At 40.5% G+C, this 25,827-nt stretch overlaps 2 protein-coding genes and 1 long non-coding RNA gene across 4 annotated transcripts; 2 read left to right on the forward strand and 1 right to left on the reverse strand.

Moving 5' to 3' along the window:
• The first annotated feature begins 4,220 nt into the window (after positions 1-4,220).
• LOC112170795 (protein WUSCHEL) lies at positions 4,221-5,063 on the forward strand. The gene is made up of 2 exons (XM_024308092.1): positions 4,221-4,728; positions 5,038-5,063. The coding sequence occupies exons 1-2, from the start codon at positions 4,221-4,223 to the stop codon at positions 5,061-5,063; spliced, it is 534 nt and encodes a 177-aa protein (XP_024163860.1).
• A 12,752-nt stretch (positions 5,064-17,815) lies between these two features.
• LOC112169451 (putative F-box protein PP2-B8) lies at positions 17,816-21,642 on the reverse strand. 2 transcript variants are annotated; one of them, XM_024306474.2, is made up of 6 exons: positions 21,220-21,642; positions 20,782-20,900; positions 20,263-20,670; positions 18,932-19,100; positions 18,485-18,603; positions 17,816-18,373 (listed from the first exon to the last, which is right to left on the reverse strand). In XM_024306474.2, exons 1-6 carry the CDS (start codon positions 21,487-21,489, stop codon positions 17,998-18,000), a joined length of 1,461 nt encoding a protein of 486 aa, XP_024162242.1. In that variant the 5' UTR covers positions 21,490-21,642; the 3' UTR covers positions 17,816-17,997. The 2 variants fall into 2 exon arrangements, with proteins under 2 accessions (XP_024162242.1, XP_024162241.1); XM_024306473.2 differs by having other exon boundaries at positions 18,932-19,103.
• A 74-nt stretch (positions 21,643-21,716) lies between these two features.
• LOC112169452 lies at positions 21,717-24,275 on the forward strand. The gene is made up of 2 exons (XR_002924684.2): positions 21,717-21,873; positions 23,859-24,275. It is a non-coding gene; the product is annotated as an uncharacterized LOC112169452 (long non-coding RNA).
• Positions 24,276-25,827: the final 1,552 nt, after the last annotated feature.

Here is a 25,827-nt window from a genome sequence, read left to right on the forward strand (position 1 = left end):
GGGAGAGATGCCGGACCTAAAAATAGTCCTTTCTAGGCGATTCCCTCATCCCCTTGATGATGGCTTTCTGCCCAGTGGATGGGATCATAGCTAAAGAGCCTCCTGGCCTTTCGTCGCGCCATCTCCTGCTTGGATATTCGTCTTGCCACCGACCGTGTAAGTTACAAGCTCTACGCCCCTAACCACTTTGCTAGCCAATTTAGGTTGGCCCAGTTGGTACCCTGGCCGCTGGTTGATTTCGCCAATTACTACACCTCTTGGCAGAGATTAGCCTCGCCTGGGTCTGCCCCTTTTCAGAGTCAGTTTACTTTGATAGTGATTCCCCCTTGGGTCAGAGCGCTGTACCCCCTCAACGATGTCGATGATGACTATGTTGATTGGTGGAAAGAAGTGTCAGTGAACTGTTGGGACCTGCCATATGACGAACTCTTCGTCCTGATCTTTTGTGGCATGAGTAGCCCTGGTCCGGAGGACCGCGAGATTCTTGAGCTCTTCTCCAACCCTGTAGCACAACCCCCGCGACCTATTCTAACTTCTCGCTCATCACGTCCAGGGATACAAATCCACAAGCCTAGGGCAACAATAAGTTTTTTTCTTTCTTCACCATTCCTTTTCCTTGTCCTGATTTTCCCGCTCTTATTCCTGAGTGTGTTTTGCAGCAAACTACCCGAAGCAGGACAGCCTCTGTTCAAGCTGGGAAACAAAAGGCAATAGCAGAGGAGACTCCTGAGGGAGAGTCTTCTCATGATGAAGATCCCGTTGAGGTAATTTGGTTAAGAATGATCCCAAACTTGTATATTTGGTGCTTCCTCCCTTTTTGAGTTATGACTCTTTTCTCGTACAAGCCATTGCTGTTTTCGCTTGCAAACGCGATCAAGCTCAATTCGTCGAAGAGAGTTTTGAAGATGGCGAACCTCTGGGAATGTGATTGGTAAACTCCGGCCCCGTCTTATCCTATTTAAATTTTAGAATCTGGGCAGGATCTTCACTATGTATCTTTTGACAGGTCCGTCAAAGGACCACTGATCCCTCTTGCCTGAACGAGGCTGGATCCTCAGCCACTGCAGAAGAGCCAATTCTCTCGCTAGTTCAAGCATCAACTAACCCAGTGGCACCTCTTCCATCTCCCACATCTACAGAGCATTTGCAAGGTCCTACCATTCTAATAACGATCTCTGATGATGACTCCTCGGAGCACCAAAGCGTGGAAAGCCACTCTGAGGCTTCTGCCGCTTATGAGGAACTGATGACGATAGATATTCTCACGGCACTAGAGGTCCAAGAGGTAAATGAGGCGGGGCCTCTTCCTCTCGGTGACCACGTACCAGATATTGACCTGACAACTCGAGAGGTAAGCCACTGTTGGCCAATGCTTTCCATTTCCCCTTAGATCCAACCCCGCTCTCTGACATTTCTGAACCTGACCAAGATTCTGTTTGTACCGAGGAGGTGGCTGCAAAAGCTGAGGGTCCTATCGGCGGGACAGTCTCCCTAGAGATGGAAAATGATACTGACGGTGGTGGTGCCCCCCAAGTCTCGTGAACAAATGAGACAACAGTCGAAGCTGAGGGCTCTGTACTTGAATCTGCTCCACTTGCCCAGGGTGAGCCACGAGTTGAGTTTCTAGATTCTCCCTCGACTGAAGGGACAAACCAACCTGTTGAAGATGAAGAAATTGAGGAAGCTATCCACCCTTTTGCATTGGTGGTTCGTGATCTTGTGGCGCCTCCGCCACCTCCTCCTCCTCCTACCAGATTTGAGAGATTGATGAGGGTGTTGGACGTAACTCCTCCTTTTGCTGTGGATGAGGCTAAGATGGTGCTTCACGAACATTTGGGTCCTCGGGTATTAGAGACTGACATCCTCCCGCGAGTCTTGGAAGCCCTAAGGTATCTTTGCCAGGAGAAGGCATTGACCCTGCAGCAATTTAGTGCCATTGACGTTCTGCTGAATGAACTTGGTAGGGCCCGCTGACGTCAATCGGCCGAGAACGCCCATGCGCACGACGCTCGAGAGGCTTTGAATAGCCTATCTCGAGAAATGGACATCTCTCGCGGTATTTTAAATGAGCGAACCATCTGCCTGCGGGAACTACAAATCCAAAGGTCCGACTTCAAACTTCGGATCGAGGACCTCCATGCCCATTTAGCCTTTGTTGAGAATGCGATTGCTACAAAAGAAGCCCAACTCGATGAACCTTTAGCTGCTTCTGAAGAAATGGGTAGCAACTTGGCCCGTGTCAGAGAATGGGCCACTCAGGCCGAAGCTAGTGCTATTGCGGCAAACCTCCGCGTGGAGGAACTTTTCTTGAAATTAAGCTTCACCAGCCAATCTCTGTAGGCCTCCTTGAAAACCGTTCAGTCTCCTCACGTGCTATTAATCCTCTAATAATAGCTAATTCCTTGAAAACTGCTCGGTATTGGAACCTCACATGCTACTAGTCCTTTTTTTCCCAAGATTCAGAATTACTAATCTCGATTTACTGACTTCGGTTTGACTCTTTAACCATCCATGTAAGGGTGGGGATTTGCCTGAAGTCCCTATAAATAGTTGTATTTCGGGCAGGGAATACTCACAACAACTCTTCTGAAATATTCAAGAAATGGATTTTCAGTCCTTGCTTCTTTTTCTCCTTCTTCACAAATCTTCCCTCATGAAATGGCCTTTAGCCTCTAAATTTTAGGCTTTATGGCGTAATCTCAAGCCTGGGTTAGGCCTTATGGCGTAATCTCAGTCAACCCCTTGTTTCGTCCTTCTGGAATTCTGCAACAACAATGCCAGGCTTCAGATTGGTTTAGAAACGCGAGGGGGCTCCGAGTGTGGGATCCACGATCATGAGAGATCATCTTTGTTAGAATCCCACACGCGGAGAAAAACGGGGAAAGGGAGGAAGGCCACTCTATGGTTCGACTTTCCTCTTCTGTTTCCTTCCTTCTGGACCCGGCCTGTGTTGTGCCCTCCAAATGGAAGGGGCTTTGGTTCTCACCTCCTTCTCCCCCTTTCTCTTCTTGATAGAATCTTGGAGGGATGAGGAGGGATGGACTCTTTGAAGGAATGGGTTCAAGCTACAGAATGGCTGTTCCTATACTTCACGTCCAACTAGTGGTGGTTACCAAGGCTAGAGGGGGTGCAGAGACTCAAGCTGATATTCGGTTCCTTCACTCTCTGCCCCTCCCGGAGATAATGGCGCGGCTCAACCCGACGTTGGATTCCATAGCTGTTTCCAATTGAGGGGGCTTGGAGGCTCCATTTTCTTTCACTGGAGTCTCCCCTTCTCATGGATAATAGCGTTGGCCAAGCCTATGTTGGATTCCTCTGCCGCTTCCATGTAAAGGGGGCGTGGGGGCTCCGTTACTCCTCTTTTTCCTTCCCTGAAGTCTGCCCCTCCTTGGGATAATGGCGCGGCTCAACCCGACGTTGGATTCCATAGCTGCTTCCACTTGAGAAAAGATTCATAAGATATCCGAAGATTCCTGTTTTGTATTCTAGCCACTTTTGGCTTTGTAATGAATGTACTGCTTTTAGCCGCAAAGCCACTTTATGAATATAATAATATTTTCTTATCCTGATATTTAAATATCCTTGAGAAGCCAATAATTGTGTCTCACAAGGCCCCAAATATAGGCCCCCATAGTTGTATATATGAACTTTTAAAATATGCTCCGAGTCAAAAAGAGCCTTACGGCGAGGGTTTTGAGAAAGTATGTATCTTTTGGATCCATTTGCTGGCCCCAACTCAAAACTCTTGGCGCCAATAATCCCTTCTTTTTCGAGATTTAAGGCATTAATCACTCGTTGAAAAACAACGGTTGTGAAAAAATAATCTCGTGAATAGAATAGTTACCTCCTCGAAAACCGTTTGGTTTCCCCACGCGCCAATAATCTCTTCTTTTCTGAGATTTAGGTCAACTTTAATCAAGATTTACTAACATCGGTTTGACTCTTTAACCATCCATCTAAGGGTGGAGATGCTTTTCTGAGATTGTCCGTCCAAGGGTGGAGATTTGCATGCCCTGTTCCTATAAATAGGTGCATTCTGGGGATGGGAACGTTCACGCCAAAAAACTTTCTCTGGGTTTCAGATCCTCAACAATACCCTTCCTTTTTTTACGAACATCTCTCTGTCAACTTCAGTCATTCCCAATATTTCTAACAGCAATCTTTCTTAATTACTCATCATCACCACTCTTCAATTCTCGCATTTTTTCAACTCATCACCAATGGAACCACAAACCCAACAACCAACCAAGGATGGAGGAAGCAACAAAGCAGCCGGGAGTAGTGCTAACATGCTTTGCAGGTGGAGCAGTACCAGGTGGACTCCCACTACAGATCAGATAAGAATCCTCAATGAGCTTTTCTACAACAAGGTAGTTAGGTCCCTAACAGCAAAGCAGATTCAGAGGATCTGTCTCCAACTGAAATGGTACGGAAATATCAAGAGCAGGAACGTCTATTATTGGTTCGGGAACCACAGAGCTCAGGAGAAACAGAAGAAGAAGATCACTTCGGATGTTCATGTGCCCATGCAAAGATCATGGCTTGTTGGTAATGGTAATGGTACTAATTGGAAACCTGAGGATCAGTATATTAACTTCGGATCTTCTGCATCTGCTTCTGCTTCTTCAGCTTGTGTGATGATTGCTTTTAACAGGAAGATGGGAAACTATGGTGGTTATGGATCTATGAACACGGAGATTGAAACACTTCCTCTGTTCCCCATTCATGGTGAGGACATGAAGACTACTTCCGAGGGAGGTGGCGGCTACAACGGTGGCTCTCGCATTTCCCTTGAGCTCAGCCTCAACTCCTAGCGCTCGACCCTATTTTCCCGCGAAGGTGTTTTCTCAGCGAGAGAAGAGATAAAGCTGTAAAAAAATTCCAGAGCCGCTGACTCGGCTTAATATTGTGTAGTGTTTCCCCCCTAGTGTTGCTAGGTGTAGCGAAGAAATGAGTATGGGCCTCAAAAACAGGCCTGCATGAATGGGCTTCGCGAGTGTAGGAACACTGTAATTGCCCCCCATGTCTTATGCGAAGAAACTGTCTACGACTCCTCCGAGTAATTTTTGGATCGCACTAAATTTTTTTTTTTTTTTTGATAAGTAGCTGAATTCAATAAGACAATGTGAATGAAGGTTTAGACATGCGGCCCAAGTATAGTCGCCTAGACACAAATTTTCTTTCAAATCCTTTGGGCAACCTTACTGAAATGGTCAGGTGGGGGAGGGCGAACAAGAGAGGCAGAATCCATTTTGGCATGAGTTACTCCCACTTAGTTGTTTAGGCCCATTTGCACGCACTTCTGGATTCAAGAACCTGTCCTGAACGTTGTCCCATTTCTAGACATCATTTCACATAAGCTATACTTACTAAGATGAGAAAGGTCATAAGTGTGAAGACAGTTCAACAAGTGTTAATAAAAGCCGCCATTAACCATAAGGGACCTGAACTAGGCACCAATAAGAAGTTTAGGCCAATATTAATAAAAGAGACTTCACTTATTCCGTTATGATTCACAACCCCTTACCAACCTCAACTTCTTCATAGTGGTGTGATTTACATGGAGATTTTTCAATCCTCGGCAACGGCGCTAGAAATAAATAAGTGTTTCCACCATTCGCCGCCTCTACAAGTTCACAGGGGAGGCCATCTATGCTTCACTCCAAGCTCCGATGTATCAAAATTTGTAGGGTAAAAATCCCTCATGTGAGAACTTGTAGGAAAAGAACAAAGATGCTTCGCGTTGAAGAATTTGGAGGAATTTGGCTCGTGAGAGGGGTAATCTTGCCCCCCAAGTATCTTTGTTGGTTGACGAAGCATGACCTTCAATTGCAATTTTGGAGATGATGGTGTACCAAGATCGGCTTTGTCGCCAACAACCATATCATAGAACATGGTGTCTTCAGAATAAGCCACGAATTGGCTTTTGCATTTGACCACTTGCTAGTCTGAATTCTCCACATTAAGAGCTTCAAAGAACTTGAATGGCTTCATATGATTTTTGGAACCAATAATTAAATTATAATTATCATCATACTCATCATATATTGGCTCTACATCGAGATCATACTTAGAGTCACCACAAAGTGGTGGATTGACCTCTTCTTCGAAAATAGGCATAGCACATATTTGTTTGACTCTATTTTCTTTCCAGGCATAATATTGAGACGCCTATATGGACTGTTTAGTATCATAGACAAATTTCTTTTGCAAGAAATTTAGAGTCTGATAATTGTAAACAAGAATTAACTTGTATTTATGATACTCAAATTTACAGTCACGAAGGACAAATTGGCCACTAAAATAATTTTTCTGGCCATTCTTGCAAGGTGGGTTGCAAATGTATCCTCCATGTATATCAAAGCCACTGCTTGGCCCTTAAACACTGATGAAGAATTTGAAATTGAATTGATTAATAAAGCCACAGGTTGGCTTTCCAAGACCACAACTTAATTGATAATTAAGTTGGCCATGGCTTAGTTGGTTAACTCCACCATGACGTCCAGAAGCATGGCCAAGGCTAAATTGATAATTAAGTGGGCCATGTTTTGATTGGTCCTCTTCATGATCATGATAACGTCCAGCCGCAGAGTCACAATTAAATTGATCATGAACTTGCTTCTGTTGATCAAAAGGATGATCATGGGCCATATCTTGCCCCCTGTGCATCTGATCAGTAGCCACGTATTTGGCTTGATCAGTGGAGAAATCAAATATTTGTTCAGAGACAATTGTATTTTTAGAAGAACAATCTTGTTGATGACCTTTTCCATGCACGACCTCTGTGTAAGGCTGTGACTCACCAATGAGACCCTTAGGTTGATTGCCACCTATAGGCAAGTTGGTCTCAGAAATGACCTCTTCGCGAGCAGGTTCTTGACGTTCCAATTCACCTTGTGTTTGTTGTGCCCCTAGCTCAAGCCTCTTGATCGAAATTGTGAACTCATCCAGCCGTCGACGGTCCTCCGCGAGGGCTTTTCTCATATTCTCATGGTATGCGGTAGAATTCTTTTGAAGGATATCAAGCCGCTCTTCTATGCTTGCGTTCTCTGGAATGGGAATGGGCACATAGCCTTCTATCGTTGCCTCGTCATTTGCAGCAGCAGCGTCACCATCATTTTTATGCGGCTTGTAACTGGATGCCTTGCGCTTTGAGAAGTTTAGGAATTTGCACTTCTTCTTCTTAAGAAAAACAGGCATGACTTCAGGAATTTCTTTTGGTAAAGATTTTCCTTTGGCATCCCAATGATAGTGAACAAAAAAAGACTCTGGTGTAGTCCCACTGGGCATGCCAAAATGTTTGGCTCCAGTTTTTCTTGAGGTGGTCAACAGTCTCTTTTCTTACGTGGGCGTGCCAGCACCGTTTGGGTGCAGTCGTCGGGGGTGTCCCTTGACCTGACTTCTTTCAAGTGATTGTAGACGAGGAGAGCACCAACCTCGTCGCAGGGGTCTTTGTGCCTCGTGGCGAGGACTTTTGCTTAGTTTCTTCAATATCACACAATCGATACTCGACGTCGTAGATTGAGCAGAGCAAAAATCACTGGGAAGTGGGGAGAACTTGCTAAAGCGTGACTTTAGCTTGGCTGGTTTGCGAGGGCGTTACCCTTGCTTGGCTAGTTCTGTAACCGTTGTGATCGTGGTACTACAGTCGGCTCCTGAGGGGACTAGGACCGAAGTACGTTGACAGAAGGTTTGGTGGCACTGGCAGTCGGCTCCTTAGGATTCTGGGAATGGAGTGTGGTCACCGGTAAGAGAAGGAGAGGGGTTGCTCTAGAGAGGCTTGGATAATCTTAGAGATTGTTGTTGATGAATTGTGTGTTGTGTTGTTTCATTGTAACCTCTATTTATAGGCTACCATGCCAAAGTGGTTGGCCTTAAACAAATGATAGTGGAGCACTTAATGAGATAGTGGAGCACTAATTGGAGATAGTGGAGCACTTATTGAAGATAGTGGAGCACTAAGTGAGATAGTGGAGCACTAAATGAGATAGTGGAGCACTTATTGAAGATAGTGGAGTACTAATTGGAGATAGTGGAGTACTAAATGAGATTGAAAATGATTAGTTTTGGAGTGATTTTGAGTCACTTTCTGCTCCTTTATTCCTTCAATTATATCTCCATCAAGAACTTAGAATGGGCCTTCGACTTCTTCATATAAAATGATCCATCATGAGTGTAGATCATTATGGTAAAATTTTAGAGCTTACTTCCATGTGGTTGGGCCGGAAATGCCGCTGGAATCCTTGCAGGTCCGGTTTTCCAGTTCTGTCTTTCAGAAAACTGTACCAAGGAAATGAAGGTTTTCCACTCCAAACTAGTTCTTACACTATTCATAAGAAATGATTCTTCGGATGTCTAGAATGAATCTGGAAAGTTTTATCTCATTTGGATTTCATTTGGTTAGTCTGCCGCCCCTCCTTCCTTGTTTAGCTTGGTTTCTCCTAGTCGAAGTAGGAAAATGTGCTAAAGTTGACTTTTCATTTCCATGCTTCCATCATTTCCTTTTGCTGCAGCTCGCATAATCTTCCATAATTCTGCAGGAAGGCTTTATTTAGCCTCTAAATGATATATCTCGAATTTGTCAACAATATATAGCTTGAGCCACTGATATTGGCTCAATTTCTCCAAGACATGCCTTGTCAGGCCAAAATGCTCATTTTGGGTTCAAACAGAAGTTAGACTCCGTTTGACACTTTGGTACTTCTGTTAATTTTTCTGTTAAATGTAAGGATAAAATTGACATTTAGGATATATGTATAAAAACATAATAAAAAAACATGAGTTTGTGGGTTGATTTTCTTCATAATTTTATAGGTATGAATTAATGCTTATGGGTTATGTTGAAGGTGAAATATTTGAATTTTATGTGTAAGAAATATAGTAATCATATAGTGAACACCCATGAGAGTACTCCATTGAAACTAATCTCGTACAACTAAATTTTTTTAAACATAAAATTCAATTATGTCAACTTTAACATAACCCAAAAGCATTAATTTATTTTCATTTTCTCCTAAATGACCCAAAAAATGATGAAGACCTAAAATAATACCAAAGAATATCATTGCATTGTGTTTATGAAGAGGAGGAAAAATCCAAGTTTTGGAGGAAAAATCAGTGGATTCATAGAGAATAGTACAAAAAAAATATTTGATTATTATATTTCTTTAACATAAAATTCAAATATTTCACCTTCAACATAACTCATAAACATTATAAAATTATGAAGAACGGCAATCAACCCACAAACTCATGTTTTTTTATTATGTTTTTATACATATATTCTAAATGTCAATTTTATCCTTACATTTAACAGAAAAATTAACATAAGTACCAAAGTGTCATACAGAGTCTAACTTCAAGTACCAAACTGTCCCCTTTAATACATCGGGTATCAAACTGTCCAAGTAGCAATACCTCAGGTACCATAGGAGGAATTTACCCTTTTATTATAATAGTTAAGGGTTTTAGTGTTGGAACTTCTAGTTGCTTTGACATTCATATAAGCTTTAGGAACAAGTACTGTTCTTTATGGCATCCAACTTTTTGAGCCTGCACCTGTTTGGAGTTTCTTCTAATTTTTGACTTTGAATTGAATCAACTGGTAGAGGGAGATTATTTATTCCATGAAACATGAACTTCCATGCACATCTGTCGTAGTCAGAATTTCAAGCTTAGGTTTTAATTTTGGTTGACTCTTTTTTTTTGTACAGAAGTGGAATCATCGAGCTGCACTATGGGGCAAAGAAGGAGAAATAAAAAGCAGAAGAAGCTTATAGATTTGATTAGGCAAGTTTGCCTGACAATATTCTTGGGATAATCTTTGAGCTGACTGAATTTGATGGATTGTATGTCCGTTAGTGATGCTTGCAAATCTTGGAGACATGTTGTTGCGCAAGAACTTTCTGGTTGGCGAGGGCATGGGTTTCCGTGGCTCTTGATGTCCGGTGAGAAAGACAAAAGGGTAAGGACTTGTGTTAGCATACTACAGGAGCAAGATTGGGAGATGTTGCTTCTAGTAAAAGATCTTGGCTCTTTCAGGCTTGATATTAGCTTGTTCAACCCTTTCGCTTGGAACAGGGCCGGCCCTGAGGGCTGCCACCTGAGGCGGCAGTCTCAGGCCACTGGTCCCGAGGGGGCCTCGGAAGATTTCGTTCTATGTATATGTCATATGTAATACATATATATTATTTGGTTTAACTGGGATAGCAGAAGTGCTGCTAAAATGCTCATTCCCAACCAATGTTCGAACCTTGCTTCCCTCCCCACCCTCACTTTTTTCAGTTTTTTACAATTTTCCCTTGGCCTGTGGCCTAAACCCACCTTTTCCTTTTTCTTTTCCATATAAATTTATGTTTAACTATTTTTTTTTTTGTATTTCAGAAATTTATCTATGAATAAAAATTCATATATTTTTGTTTTGTTATTAGTTCTAGTTCTATTTTTATTTTTATTCAAAATACATGATTTTGTATTGTTATTTGGTAATATATATATATATATATATATATATATATGTATATGTATATGTATATAGTATATACACACACATATATATCTCGGAGGCCACATTTTAATTCTTCACCTCAGGCCGTTAGAATCTCATGACCGGCCCTGGCTTGGAAACAAATTGATCTTCCTGGAGCATGGAACTTGTATCACAAGATGGTTCTCTCAGGGCTTCCTTCTGTTGAAAACTTTATCTGCATGCTGGTTCATAGTCACTCCCAGAAGCTTACCTTTTGGGTCCCAGGAGCTCAATCATGGCTTGAGCATAAGCTAGATGGCGAACCATTTGTGGATGGTGTCTTTTCCAATGGAAGTTTCTATCTCATTGGCAATGATTATAACATTGGGAAATTAAGGGTGCTAATATTTTTGCTGCCATTAATAGAGACAATATGTCTGCCCCTGCTTTTGATATCGAAAGGCAATTCTATAAAGTAACAATATCAAATGAGCATGAAAATAAAGGTGTGCAAAAGTATCTTGTTGAATCTTGTAGGGAGCTTCTACTTGTCTGTAGGTTCTATAGTACCAACCCAGGTGCGGTGCTGGTAACGAATTATTTTAAGGTGCATTCACTGGATTTTAGCCAGATGTCCTGGAAGAGGGTACAGAGTTTGGGAGATCCAATACTATTTCTGGGCAAGTGCTGTACGTTCGAGGTTCGAGATCTGTCTCTTCCAGTGAACTTGGTCTTAATGTGAGTGATTGTATCTATTTCTCTAATAAACATGTTGTTCCGTGGTGGAACGAATGGGATTCTGATCATCTTGATGGCATTTCGATTTGTCTTGGTCTGGACAATAGTGGGAGAAAGGATTGGGGTTTTTTCAGCCTCAGCAACAAAAATCATGAAACTTTGTCTGTTTGGTTCCGTCGCAATCGAGACAGATGGGGACCTGTTTGGTTTACTGCGCCACAGTGGTGGTGCTGTAAGAATTTGGTTCTTGCCTAATACTGAGTTTGTCTCATCTGAGGGTATCTTGTTGCAGTTACAATATCTGCATATCAAGTTAGGAGCTTATTTCAGGTACAATTGACATTGTACAGCCGTAGTGTAGAAGGCACATTTTGTAAGGTGATTAGGAAAATATAGACATGCTGCCACTATAATCTAATATTATTATTAGTGAAAATCTTGTGTCAAGGCCGCCCGGGGAATTTGGTCAGGATCATGCCATGTTAGACGTTTGATCCCTCAATTGTCAGAGCGACGTCACATTGGACGTATTCCCTGTAGAATTACAAAACCATTTACGGCATGACGGCACATTACACCTCACAATGAACGCCGGGTTAGACACGCCGTTGTTAGACACAAGGTTCACAATCCCGCCAGGTTAGACATGTCGGGTTAATTGATTTCAAAATTACAGCATGACAACATGAATTTCACATCTGCCTTTACGTTTGCACTATCATATAATGAGAGATCTGAGTCTAACCTTTAGTCTGGCCCTACAGTTTCATCTAGACCTTTAGTTTTATCAGCCCAATCAACTGACAAGGTCTAAGGATTACTTAGTTGAATTCAAAACAATTGTAGACCATTCGTTCTAGTAGAAATGAACATATACTACTGCCTCTCGATTGCGGCCTACTACTCTGAATCCCACTCGTTACTCGTGATTTTTTTCCATTTTATAACTGAAGAAATTAAGACTAAAATATGAATTGGTAGAAGTGATGGTTTTTCAGGTTGATCCAGTAATGGTCTTCATTCCATAACTTAGAAGTGGTTTCATTATCTTTAATTCCAACTTTACTTGAAGCCCAATTACACATCTTCTTTTGCATTGACACTATTTTACTTGTGTTTGATCGTCTTCCCCCGTAAAGCCAATAAGTTTCCTGCTAATGGATGCACATATAGAACGTAGAAGTCCACTATTGGAATTAACTTGGTGTCTACTATGATTTACCATCTGCCTACGTTGAAACGCTTGAATTATCAGCCCAGTCAAATTTGTCGGCTCGCAAAAAGGTTGTAGTCACTTTATTTCCAAAGGTAATATGTACCACCTCAGACTTGCCTACAAACAAATACATGAAATCTATGGCTTGTCTAGCATGGACTACTATTATGGATATGACGGGCAGCTGGTGATGTCTATGTAATGTCATTGGAGTACATGCAAACGCACCAGATATAAACGTATTGCACATCCCCTTTTGAATTTGCACTGTATATAATGAGAGGTATGAGTCTTATCCTTGGTCTAGGCCTATAGTTTCATTAGCCCAATGAACTGAAAAGGCTAAGGATTACGTAGTGTAATTCAAAACTGTCGTAGACCATTTGTTCCTGCTAGTAGTACTGATGATCTACACAGAAATGAACATATACTACTGCCTCTCCATTGCGGCCTACTATTCAGAATCTTCACGCGTTACTTCTGCTTTTCTTCCATTTTATAACATTTCACACAAAAGCAAAAATCCTATAGCATTGACACTATTTTACTTGCTTTTGATCGTATTCCCCAGTAAAGCTAATAAATTTCCTAATAATAGATGCACATATAGAACGTAGAAGTCCACTATCGAAATTAACTCGGTGTCTACTATGGTTTACTGTCTGCCTATATTGATATAATGATATGCATGAATTATCAGCCCAGTCAAATAAGTATGCGTAGAGGATCGCAAAAAGGCTGTAGTCACTTCCTTTCCAATAGTAATAGGCACCACCTCAAACTTGTCTACAAACAAATATACGAGATCTACGGCTTGTCTAGCCTAGACTACTACTATAGATACGATGGGCAGCTGGTGATGTCTATGTAATGTCAATAGAGTACATGCAAATGGCCGCAACGTAAACGTATTGCACATCTGCTTTTGCATTTGCACTGTATATAATGAGATATCTGAGTCTTACCCTTGGTCTAGGCCTACAGTTTCATCTAGGCCTTCAGTTTCGTCAGCCCAATCAAAACGGTTACTGATTCACTGCATTTGTATGTAAGTTGTCTATACCGCGTCAAGCACGAGACCACATGCACCTTAATTACTATCATAGTTTATGTCGATCGATTAAAGTTTGATACTGCAACCACTTCTAATGAGAAGCAGAGATGCATGAAGACCTCATATCAGGATATATTCGAAGGGGGGATGAGGAAGTGTTGGCACACAACTTCTTGGCCGCCAAGCAACCAAGACTGAATTAAAAGTCCACATGAATACCTCAGATCAAGATATTGTATTTTCTTATTGTGTAAAGCCAATTTTGGCCTGTAAACTTTTATTCTATCGTGCTGATATGTATTGCCTTTGGCAGCAAAGCCACATATTTAATACACATAATGTATTTTTTATATTCCTCAGGTATATGCTTGAAGGAATAATATAAATGCAAATGTAAACTAAAAAACAAAAACTAGCAAAATAATATGATTATTGCCTCAGGTATAGGCTTTATAGTTTAATCTCAAACAATGAAACATAAGTCTCTTGAGCTGACAATGTTATCATCAGGAAAAAAGTAAGGGTAAGTGCAACATCTTCAAGTTCAGGATATTCATTTTGAAACGGATCATCCGTTACAGGGCCATGCAAATGAATTGAGCAGGTGTATCTGCATCAAGGACGATGAAACCTCCCTTTCAAGTAACATGCAGAGTAGGAAGATACGAGCGATATAGATGGAGACTAGAAAAAATATTAAGGAGGTCTCTTTTTTGACCGTGTATCCTAAGCATGAGATTTCGCTATAAAACTTAGTGTTTAGAGGTTGAAGGCTATTCCATATGGGGGAGATTTTAGAAGGAGAAGGATCATCAACAAAGATAAGAAAGTCGCTGTTGCTTTTGGTTTGATACGAGCGATATGGATGGAAACTAGAAAATATATTGAGGAGGTCTCTTTTTTGACAGTCTATCCTAGGCATGAGATTTCGCTATAAAGCTTAGTGTTTAGAGGTTGAAGGCTATTTCATATGGGGGAGATTTTAGAAGGAGAAGGACCATCAACAAAGATAAGAAAGCCATTGTTGCTTTTGGTTTGATTCTCTTCTGCTTCCCAAATGGGTCTATTCCTAGGACCAAATGCATGTGGTGTCGTGCATGACCGGTTGGTTGAGAGGTCAAATTAATGGCAGCAATTAAGGAAATGGTTAATGCCATTATCCCGGAGAGACAACCTACAGCAAACTTATGATCGAGATAACCAAGAGTCCAAATTTGATTTACTGTCGATCACTTGCCTCCTTGACTTCCAACCGACTATGACTTCTTCCGGATTCACTTGCATCTGGCCCTATAAATAGACCCATTTGGGAAGCAGAAGAGCATCAGAAACAACAACCTCCTCCAACAAAAATCTCCTCCATACGAGATAGCCTTTAGCCTACAAACACTTGGGCTTTATAGTGAAATCTCATGTCTAGGATAGGCTTTGAAGTTCGGAAAGCTCGTTCTAAGATGTCCTCTCTTGTGTCTCCAAAACTCAGTTACTCTAACTGAGTTTCTCGATTGAGGACTAGGAGACTCTAAGCTACCAGGGACATCAGGGACCTTGTCTCCCAAATGGGTTATTTTGGGGGTGAGGGCTTGAAGACATGAAGTTACCATCTGCCTTCAACATCTCTACCGCCAAGCAAACAAGACTGAATCAAAAGTCCACATGATGACCTCAAATCAAGATATTGTATTTTCTTAGTGTAAAGCCACTGTTGGTCTGTAAACTTTTATTTTATCGTGCTGATATATATTGCCTTTACTAAGCTATAGCGTGATTGCCGCGTAAACTGCTATAGCAGCAAATAATGTATTTGAAATCGCAAATACATTATTTTATCGTGTGATTGTCATGTAAACTGCTATAGCAGGATAAAATATGCCATGTTGGACGTATTGATCATATGCCCTGTTTATACTATTGGGGCACAAAATCAAAAACTTCAACTGATCGTACATCGTCAACTGACCGCACATCACATATCTTCAATCCACACTATTAAGGCACATAATCAAATTTCAACTGAAACCAACAATCAAATCCAATCATTTCTCATCAAAGAACATAAATTTACTACTAAACCATCGCAAAAACCTCAGCTTGGAATGATTTCAAGGTCCTTGGCAGCAAATGAACAATGTTTGCGATGCCGAGAAGAAGGAACAGTGTTTAATCTTAAAATTTTGAAATCGCATTATTAAAACCTGCTATAGCAGTTTACGCGGCAATCACATGCAGTGAATGAGCATTTGCACGTCTAATTTAGCTGTGTAAAATGAAAGGCCCAGATGCAAATACGATTTTTAAGGTACTGATACCTTAAGGCAATTAAGGGCCCTGAATATGTGGACTAGAAACATGAATCTACCATATTAGTCACGGACTAAAATTGGGTTTTTTTACTTCAATAGTGTCTGAACTCTTCGAAGACTTTTGAAATGATACCTGAACTTTCAAAGTTATCAATGTGATACCTGAACTCATTTTTTCTTATCAACATCGTACCTGCCGTCGATTTCCGTCACAGAACCGTTAACTATGACCACGTGCCCAGCACGTGAGACACAAAATAAGGGTAAAAATGACCTTTCCCACTTTCTTTAGTTCTTCACGGGGTTTTTTACTTCAACAGTGTCTGAACTCTTTGAGGACTTTTGAAATGATACCTGAACTTTCAAAGTTATCAATGTGATACCTGGACTCATTTTTTCGTATCAACGTCATACCTGCGGTCGATTTCCGTCACTGAACCGTTAACTATGACCACGTGCCCAGCACGTGAGGCACTTAATGAGGTTAAAAGACTAATTTACCCTAAAAAGTATTGTTTTTTTATTTTTTTTACTTTCTTTCTTTCTTTTTTTCTTTCTTTTTTTCTTTCTTGTTTTTCTTTTTTGACATCTTCTTCCCTCTGATTTGTCCTCTCCGATTGGAAACCATGGCCGCAAATCAGATCTCACCTTCTCTCTCAACAACCCAACCATTTCCAAGCACTACCTGACTACAACCACATTGAACTCAGCTAGATCGATATGGCTACCTTGCAAAAATTCAAGCTCCTCGCCACTCAATGCCCAGTTGTCACCTTAAGCCCCACGTGCAGCCCATCCGCCAGCCCCGCCATCCATCTCCGCCGGTATAAAACCCTCAGATTGTTCCTCACCCACCCCGACAGCAGCCGATTGCCTAGCCGGAGTGCCTTGTCCGATGCTCCCACTAAGTACTGATATTACAGTCGCAAATAACCAAAGGTCGGTTCTTTTTTGGACAAATTGATTAGAAGCTAGAATTAGTGAAATGATCATTGCCCCATTGTTCGATAAATCATATACAGATAGATATAGTTATACACAGACACGTAGTCGCGGAAAAATCAGTTTTGGGTTTTCTCCCATCATCATCCTTCGCCTTTTCGCCATTGTTGAGAGAGAGAAAGAGAGTTGCAGAGAGAGAAAGAGAGAGACTCTCAGTCTCCTTCACTTTTGCAAATTTTGATTCAATTACAAAGACACGGACTATTTTTGAAATTCATGAACTTATGCTGTGATGTTAGTTGCGGTGAGGAAGCCGAGTGCCACGACGGCGTGGCTCGCCTCCGTCATATCTCCGGCAAGCTGCACAAGAAGGTCTGGATTGCCACCGGCCATATTCTCTCTCTCTCTGATCCCTCTGTCTGAAATCTCAGGTAAATTCCAAGTCTCAAATCTGGAGGCCAAGAGTCGTGAAATCCTCTACACCGCTCTGGCTTGCAATAAATTCAGAGAAGTAAAGCTGTCGAGCAAGTTGTGCTTGGAGAACTCCGATGAGATGGAGTCCCCGGCGGTGTCCGTCCATCAGAGAATTGGATTCAAATTTTGCTTTGGGTTTTGCATTTTGCTAGAAAATGTCATCATCCCATCTGATTGCATTTTGCAAATGAAAAAGGAAATAGAAATGGAGAAGAAGAACTAAAGGAAGTGGGAAAGGTCATTTTTACCTGTATTTTGTGCCTCACGTGCTGGGCACGTGGTCATAGTTAACGATTATGTAACGGAAATCGGCCGTAGGTACGACGTTGATACGAAAAAATGAGTTCAGGTATCACATTGATAACTTTAAAAGTTCAGGTATCATTTCAAAAGTCCTCGAAGAGTTCAGACACTGTTGAAGTATATACTTTTGAGGGTAAATTAGTCTTTTAACCTCATTAAGTGCCTCACGTGCTGGGCACATGGTCATAGTTAACAGTTCTGTGACAGAAATCGACCGCAGGTACGACATTGATACGAAAAAATGAGTTTAGGTATCACATTGATAACTTTTAAAGTTCAGGTATCATTTCAAAAGTCCTCGAAGAATTCAGACACTGTTGAAGTAAAAAAACCCGACTAAAATTATATAAGTACCATCTCTTTAAATACCGAGTACTTCATACTTCACACAATAAAGCCATTCACACGATCCATTAGTGTCAATTGCAGAAAATTGCAGAGAATTAATGTAAAACAAAGCGAGAATCAAAACCCCCTTTCATAGACGAGATGAATTCTACTAGTACTTCCCCTTAGGCCTGACTTCAATGCCTTGAACAATAAGACCACTCTTCCAATGACTAGACTCACACGCCGAACAATTCATTTTCAATAGCCCATATTCTCCTCTTTCACAGAAAAACTCACCCAGCTCAATCTCCAACCACCCGGGTCTCTCCCCTTCGTTGTGAAGTAACAGTCTCTGCGTACTATGTTCTCCTCCCTCCAGACCTATAGTGACCTTCGCAGGTAGGTGTTTAAATCCATAAGCCTTTTGAGTAAACTTGAACACGAGGTAAGCTTTGTACAGAGTCGATGGGGACAGCAAGCATGTTTCAAGTTTCCCATCGATTTCAAGCCAGCTAACCTCAAGAAGCTCAGCCACCTCCGGAAACCTGTTCGCATACACATACACATTATCTAACCCATAAGACTATTACGTCTATAACCAACAACCAACTATATGTCATAATAAATAACAAACAATCAAAACAAAATGTACAGACCTGGATTCAGGATGAGAAGTCCACGTCCAATACTTGGGACTACCGCCCCAAACAATACTAAGCTCTCTTGCAGATATCATGTAACATTTTTTCCCACTCCGTTTGTCCAGTGAAAAGCTCTGTATGATGCCAATCAACACGATTATTCAGTTAAAGCATATGTGTGGTCTTAAAATTCCAAAGCTTAATTGCCTGAAATAATAGGATCATTATGATTTGGTTAATATTCTTAACATTTTTCATTAAGCATTTGACCCTTAACCATCGCGAATCCTCCTAGCCTTACTAATAAAACAGAAGCATCACAAATCTGAATCCAAAAATTTTCATGTTCCTAAAGTATGAAACTTTCATAATCCCTTGGCCTTACTAATAATTGAGGTTAAAAATGGTGCTGAAGATCATGACTACTTGAGCATATACAGGGTCTGAAGGAGAGGCACTTACCAATTTACCGTCGTCGATGAGGAGAGGTTTGTTGCAGAGAGCGAGGCAAAGCTCCTTCTTGGATCTAGCGCCCAATAATCCAGATTCGCGGGACTGGGACAGCATCATGTGTATCTCAGGCAGAAGGAACTTGTCCCAAACGGCGTCGGATTCTGCCGCTGACTTGAAACTCCTACAAAGCGTGTCTTTTCAGATGTTTGGTGATGAAATTGTGTGTAATCTACTATGGTCTCTGGTTTAGAGACACAATAAGCAGCTCGTCCGCGCGATGCTACGGATTTGTGTTTTTTATTTTAAATTTTATATGCAATAGAGTAGCAATGATAATATAAGAAATGTCAACTGAATATGTTATCGTTTTGCCTAATATGAAAGCTGGTATTTTATCATGGCTTGAACATATACATATTTCAAAAATGAAACTATTTGCCGAAGCTTATAATTTAACCAAACTTTTGTATTTACATTTTTCAAAAGAAATGGACATTCTAACAAAAGATACTCTTTCATGCAAACTAAAAAAAAGGTTATATCTCGCCAAAATATCATGCATTTTAAGTTTGAACTAATCATCCTCTAATGTATCATTTGTTGGTTTATATGCTCCGGGCGGAACCGTCAATAGGTAATAGAGATATCAAATTAATATGTATGCTATCAAAAGGTTAATTGAAAACTTTTCAATACTACAATGGACACCCCCCCTCCCGTCTCCACGTGATCATTAGGCAAAATTTCTATTTAGTATTTAATAAATTAAATTAATAGGCAAATTAGTATGCAAACATATTGACAGATTGATTGGTATTTTTCAAAAAAGAATAAAATATTTCATTAGTTGTAACCTAATAAATTGAATCAAAAAAGTATAAAAAAAAAAATTAACAAAATTACAATAATTAATGGTCTTTTTATGTGATAAAATAATCTAGATTTATTAGATTATATTCTACGTCATATATAAGGGACAAAAGCGCCAAAAGTACAAAAAAAAATTTGGAGGCAAAATGGGAATAACACTATTGAATAAATAGTCAACTTCCTCATTTTACTTTAGTATATAATATAATTATTGAAGAGAGAATCTTAGGGCAACTCCAACAGAGGGAGTGCCACATCCATACACATGGTCAATATTTATTATTCACATTGATTGTTTGTCATGTATACGGACATCTTTTAATACAAATATTAAATACATTTAATCTATTTTTTTTAAAATAAATTATTAATTAATAAGAATAATTTGGTGGAGAGTTAATTCTTCTTGTACTACACAGCAATTTTAAGCGCACAAAAATATTATAAAAAAAAAAAAAAATAGAACTCACAGTAAATCGAAGAACTCTGAGTAAATCCCAGTCCTCTTAGGCCTGACCTCAATGCCTTGAACAATAAGACCACTCTTCCGATGACCAGCCCCAGGCGCCCAACAATGCATTTTCAACAGCCCATATTCTCCCTCTTCACAGAAAAACTCACCCAGCTCAATCTCCAACCACCCGGGTCTCTCCCCTTCTTTGTGAAGAAAGTCAAGAAACACAGTCCTGTCACTATGTTCTCCTCCCTCCAGACCTATAGTGACCTTCGCAGGTAGGCGTTCAAATCCAGAAGCCCCTCGAGTAAACTTGAACACAAGGTAAGCTTTGTACAGAGTCGATGGGGACAGCAAGTGTGTTTCAAGTTTCCCATGGATTTCAAGGAGGTAAACATAAAGAAGCTCAGCCACCTCCGGAAACCTGTTCGCATACACATACATATTATCTAACCCATAAGACTATTACGTCTATAACCAACAACCAACTATATATCATAATATATAACAAACAATCAAAACAAAATTTACACACCTGGATTCAGGATGAGGCGTCCATGTCCAATACTGGGGAGTTTCGCCCCAGACAATACCAAGCTCTCTTGCAGATATCATGTAACATTTTTTCCCACTCCATTTGTCCAGTGAAACGCTCTGCATGGTGTCAATTAACAAGAACATTCAGTTAAAACATATGTGGTCTTAAAATTCCAAAGCCTAATTGCCTGAAATAATAGGACCATTATGATTTGGTCAATATTCCTAACTTTTTTCATTAAGCATGTGATCCTTAACCATCGCCAATCCTCCTAACCCTGCTAATAAAACAGAAGCATCACAAATTTGAATCCAAAAATGTTCATGTCCTAAAGTATGAAACTTTCATAATCCCTTGGCCTTACTAATAATTGAGGTTAAAAATGATGCTGAAGATCATGACTACTTGAGCGTATACAGGGTGTGATGGACTTACCTTTCTACTGTCGTCGATGAGGAGAGGCTTGTTGCAGAGAGCGAAGTAAAGCTCCTTCTTGGATCCAGCGGCCAATAATCCAGATTCGACGAACTCAGACAGGATCTTCTGTGTCTCAGGCGGAAGGATCTTGTCCCAAACGGCGTCGGATTCCACCGCTAACTTGAAACTCCTACAAAGCAGCGACAGTCGGCACGCTTCTTCAGGACTCGGACTCGTCAGCGATATGATGTTAGCTATGCAATCCACCGGTAACTGCTGCAGATCCATCACTGTGCCGCAGGTAATTGTTCCTCCTCCTCTTTCTCCTTCTCCTTCACTACGTGTCTTCTCAGATGTTTGGTGATGAAACCGTGTGAAGCTGACTATGGTCTCTGGTTTTGAGACGCATTATTATTGAAGAGAGAACCTTATTGGATGAGGGATAATATGGGGGAGATGACATTTCCCACGTGTAAAATCCCTAGTTTGGTAAACAAGGAGCGACTTGAATGACGAGGGATTTTAGGAGAGGATAAAATGCCTTAAAACGTCTCCCTCCTTCGAGTTCCGTCTGGAGAGGTGTTATTTTGAAATTCCACAACGCCAAGAACGACGACTACGCAACGGGCTTGATTTCTCGCTCTCTCTTCTTCCTGCATCGCTGATCTCCAGGTTTGATCTCCACCTTGGGCTTTCGTTTCTCGTTGCATTCGAGGGTTTGATGGTTGAGTTTTGGATATTTTCATCTCTAATTTGATCGATTCATGGTTTGGTATTAGTATTCTTGATAATTCGTCATCTGTGTTTATGATTTTGTTATCTAATTTGATTTCATTGGTTGCTGGCTTGTGTTTCTTTCATTTGAATTATGGTTTCTGTGATTTTTACAACTGGGTTAGCTCCAACCTCCAAATACCTCATTCTGGGATTGGCTCTCTGCGTCAATTCCATGTTCGCGCTAAGATCTTCATATTTTTTGGGTTAGCAATTGAAGTGTTTCTTTCAATTGAATTATTCATTGGCTGCTGGCTTCTGTTTCTTTCATTTGAATTATTCATATTTTTTTTGCTTGTGTTGGATTGAATTTCTTCCTCGTATCTGTTATACATTTCTTCTTGATTTCAATATCTGTTATGATTCTCTTTTTTAATCTATAATAAAAGTGGTGCTGCTCAACTCTTATTCCTACGAATCAATCTGTAGCAGAGCAACTAGTACCTCAAAATTCAACTGAACCTGACTAGTTTTCAACTTGAGAATCTTTTATTATATCAAATCAACTGTACAGATTTTGTTGGAATCACCTGACCAGTTTAGGAATTCAAATCGATTGCCAGCACCGTTTCAGCTATGCTGTGCCTTTGTGGTGATAAGAAACTGGAACAACCAACACTAGATATGTGATAAGACTCCATGAACAGATAATATATCTTGTTTAAAATGCAGAGCATATCTCTTTGGATTTTCAATTTCATTATGCATATGTATGGTGGTTTCACTCTCCTATTAAATAGTGTATGTGACTGAAGATAAGAGTATGATAGAGAAAGATGTTGCACAGAGCACATTGTATATATTGAAATTGTTCTGCAAGTCTTAATATTTGGTAAATTACATAAGCTCTGTTCATATTTTCATTTTCGCCTCCATAGAGTGCTTTTCTAGTATCAATTTGGGGATTGTACTCTCATGTGTACAAGTAAACTTGACAGCAAGGACCACTTTGGTTAACAGAGATAATTTGCAGGGGCTAGTTGGGATTAGTAAAAAAAAAAATAGAGACCAAATACTAGAGAAGGTAAAGCACGCGATGAAAAAAAAAATTAAAAAAAAAACTGGAAATGGTTTTCATGATTTGAGTGCATAGGTGATTCAAGTGCTCTTACTTGTGTGCTTTCATCATGATTGAAAATAGTACAAAAATTGCTAGGTTGTTCTATGTTGTTCAATTGCCTAGTGCTCCTTTTGATACTTTTACCCACCTTTGATCGTAGTTTGTAGTGTAGGACATTGCTTTATAATGTAACCAGTGTATCTTCTTTCCTTTTCTCATATTACCACAAAGTTATTACTTTTAACTTTTAAGCTTGCTGTGATTGCTTGTAGACCAGAATATCCTACTTGCCCTATTCCACTCATAACAATGTTATAGTTATTCAACAATTGGTATCAGAGTTAAATGTGTACTGGCCATTTCGTAACTATTCCAGTACCAATCAGCACACCTCTTTTGGTCTCTCTTGTTATGTATATAGCAGAATTGGGAATGCACCAACCCACTTGAATCATCAAAAAAGTTGTGACGAATTAGTTGAGGTATGAATAGATTAGTTGAACATAGTCCTACATGCCAAGTTTTGCAAAATGATCTTCATAGTCCTTTATTGGATCAAAGGGAGAGTAGATTTACTATAGAGATCCACTGCTGCTACATTTCCCATGGTTAATTTTCTAAAGCTTGTCTTCTCTTCCAGTTTCATTTTGTTTTGGCCAACCCGATTCCTATGGTTAATTTGCTTGTTGCCTTTCTGCCTAGTGTTTGTTCATACACATATTTATATATAAATACGTACAGGCTCTTATAAACTTCTGTTCAATTAGCACTTTCTCTTATGTGTAAATATGTACAGGCTCTTATAAACTTCTGTTCAATACAGATTCCCACCACATTGGAATGGATAAGAAGCAAAAGGGTATGAAAAAGGAAGATGATGGAGGCAAATACTTGCATTGGAGAGCAAATACCTGATTTAGAAGAAGACCTTCGTTGGAGAGCAATTGAAGTGTTTGCTAAAAATGCGACAAATTATTTTAAAAAAATTACTCAAACAAGTCATTTAAATAGTCCACTACTTATGTCCCTTCATTTTAAGATCCCATCACCTTGAAATTTCTTGGAACCTCCAAATCCCCTACCCAAACACTACCTAAGGAACTCCAACAGTGGGAGTGCCACATCCATAAACGTGGCTAAAATATTTTTTGAATAATTTGATTGTTTTTCATGTATGCCGACATGTTTTTGTAAATTCATTTATTCTAAATTTTTTATAAAATAAAGGGTTTTTGTCCATTTACACCATTTTAAGAGATTTTTTTCCCACTTACCCCACTAAGTTTTTTTAATTCCCTCTTACCTAAAACACTCTAAGGAGGTCTTCCCTAATACCCCATTAAATTTTTTTTTTGCTTTTTAATTTTTTTTAATATCATTTTACCATCACCCCTTTGTTATTGAGAGAGAGAGAGAGAGAGAGAAAATGGAAGAGAGAGAAACCATGGGAGACTTCGCCGGAGCCCGATCACCGGCCGCCGGAATCCGGTCAACTTTCGCCGGATTCTGGTCACCCGCCGCAGGATTCCTGTCATCGGCTGCCGCCCACCGGAATTTGCTGAAAATCTCACCGAAAATATTTGTTTGCCCCCAATAGACGTCTATTGCCCCAATAGTCTATTGCCTCCTAATAGACGTCTATTGCCCCCCCCCCAATAAATGACTATCAGCCATGTATTGCCCCCTAATAGACGTCTATTGCCCCCAATAAACGACTATTGGCCATGTATTGCCCCACAATGGACGTCTATTGCCCTTCAATGGAACAAATAAAACTAATCTTCCTAAAATTAGACAAATAAAAAAAAATTACATCAATTTAAAACATCTATTGCCCCGCAATAGAGGTCTATTGGCCCCCAATAGTCGTCTCAATAGTCGTCTATTGGCCCTCAATAGAGGTCTTTCTTTTTCTTTCTTTCTAGGCTTCTGCCACATTTTACCACAAAAAAAAAAAAAAAAAAACTCATTTTGGGCACCTAATCACCAATCTCACCGGCAAAGATGCTCGACTCAGGCCACAACCCATTTTCACTGTCGTCTCAACTCGGACAGCGTCGTCAAGCGAGTCACCTATGAGCAAACCTGCGGCCACGCGCTGCCCTACCTCATCTACGTCAACCACGACCACCGCGACATAGTCCTCGCCATCCGGGGGCTCAATCTGGTGAAGGAGAGCGACTACAAGTTGCTGCTGGATAACAAGCTCGGAATGCAGATGTTCGACGGCAGCTACGTCCACCATGGTCTCTTGAAGTCCGCCATTTGGTTGCTTAACGAGGAAGGCGAGACTCTGAAGAGACTTTGGTTTTGATCTTTGGCTGTCGAAGGCGAAACCATCTGAAACCGGAATCAGAATGATGCTGTGCTTCTGCCCGTGTTTCGACAACAACCACTAGTCCACCACCGGACTTCCGACGACGTGGACCGGTCCTGCTCATCTCCTCGACCTAAATCCTGTTTCGACGCCGCGCCGGAGTTAGAGATCAGAGAGAGAGAGACCGGAGGTGGAGATCTGGGAAAGAGAGAGAAGAGAGAGAGAGAGATCTGAGGCAGATATCGGGGAAGAGAGAGGAGAAGAGGGAGAGGCATAACATGTAATTCATTAATTAGATTGAGGGCAGAATAGTCATTTTCTTTAAATTGGGTTAGTGGGAATAAAAATCTGTTGCTGGGGTAAGTGAGATAATTTTTGCTCATTTTGGAGCTTTTAGTCAAGGACCCTTTAATAAATTATTAAATTATAAGAATAATTTTTAAATATTATGATAAAAATATAAATATAAATTTTA

The sequence above is a fragment of the Rosa chinensis genome, chromosome 6 (genome assembly GCF_002994745.2).
Source record: "Rosa chinensis cultivar Old Blush chromosome 6, RchiOBHm-V2, whole genome shotgun sequence".
Lineage (NCBI taxonomy): Eukaryota > Viridiplantae > Streptophyta > Magnoliopsida > Rosales > Rosaceae > Rosa > Rosa chinensis.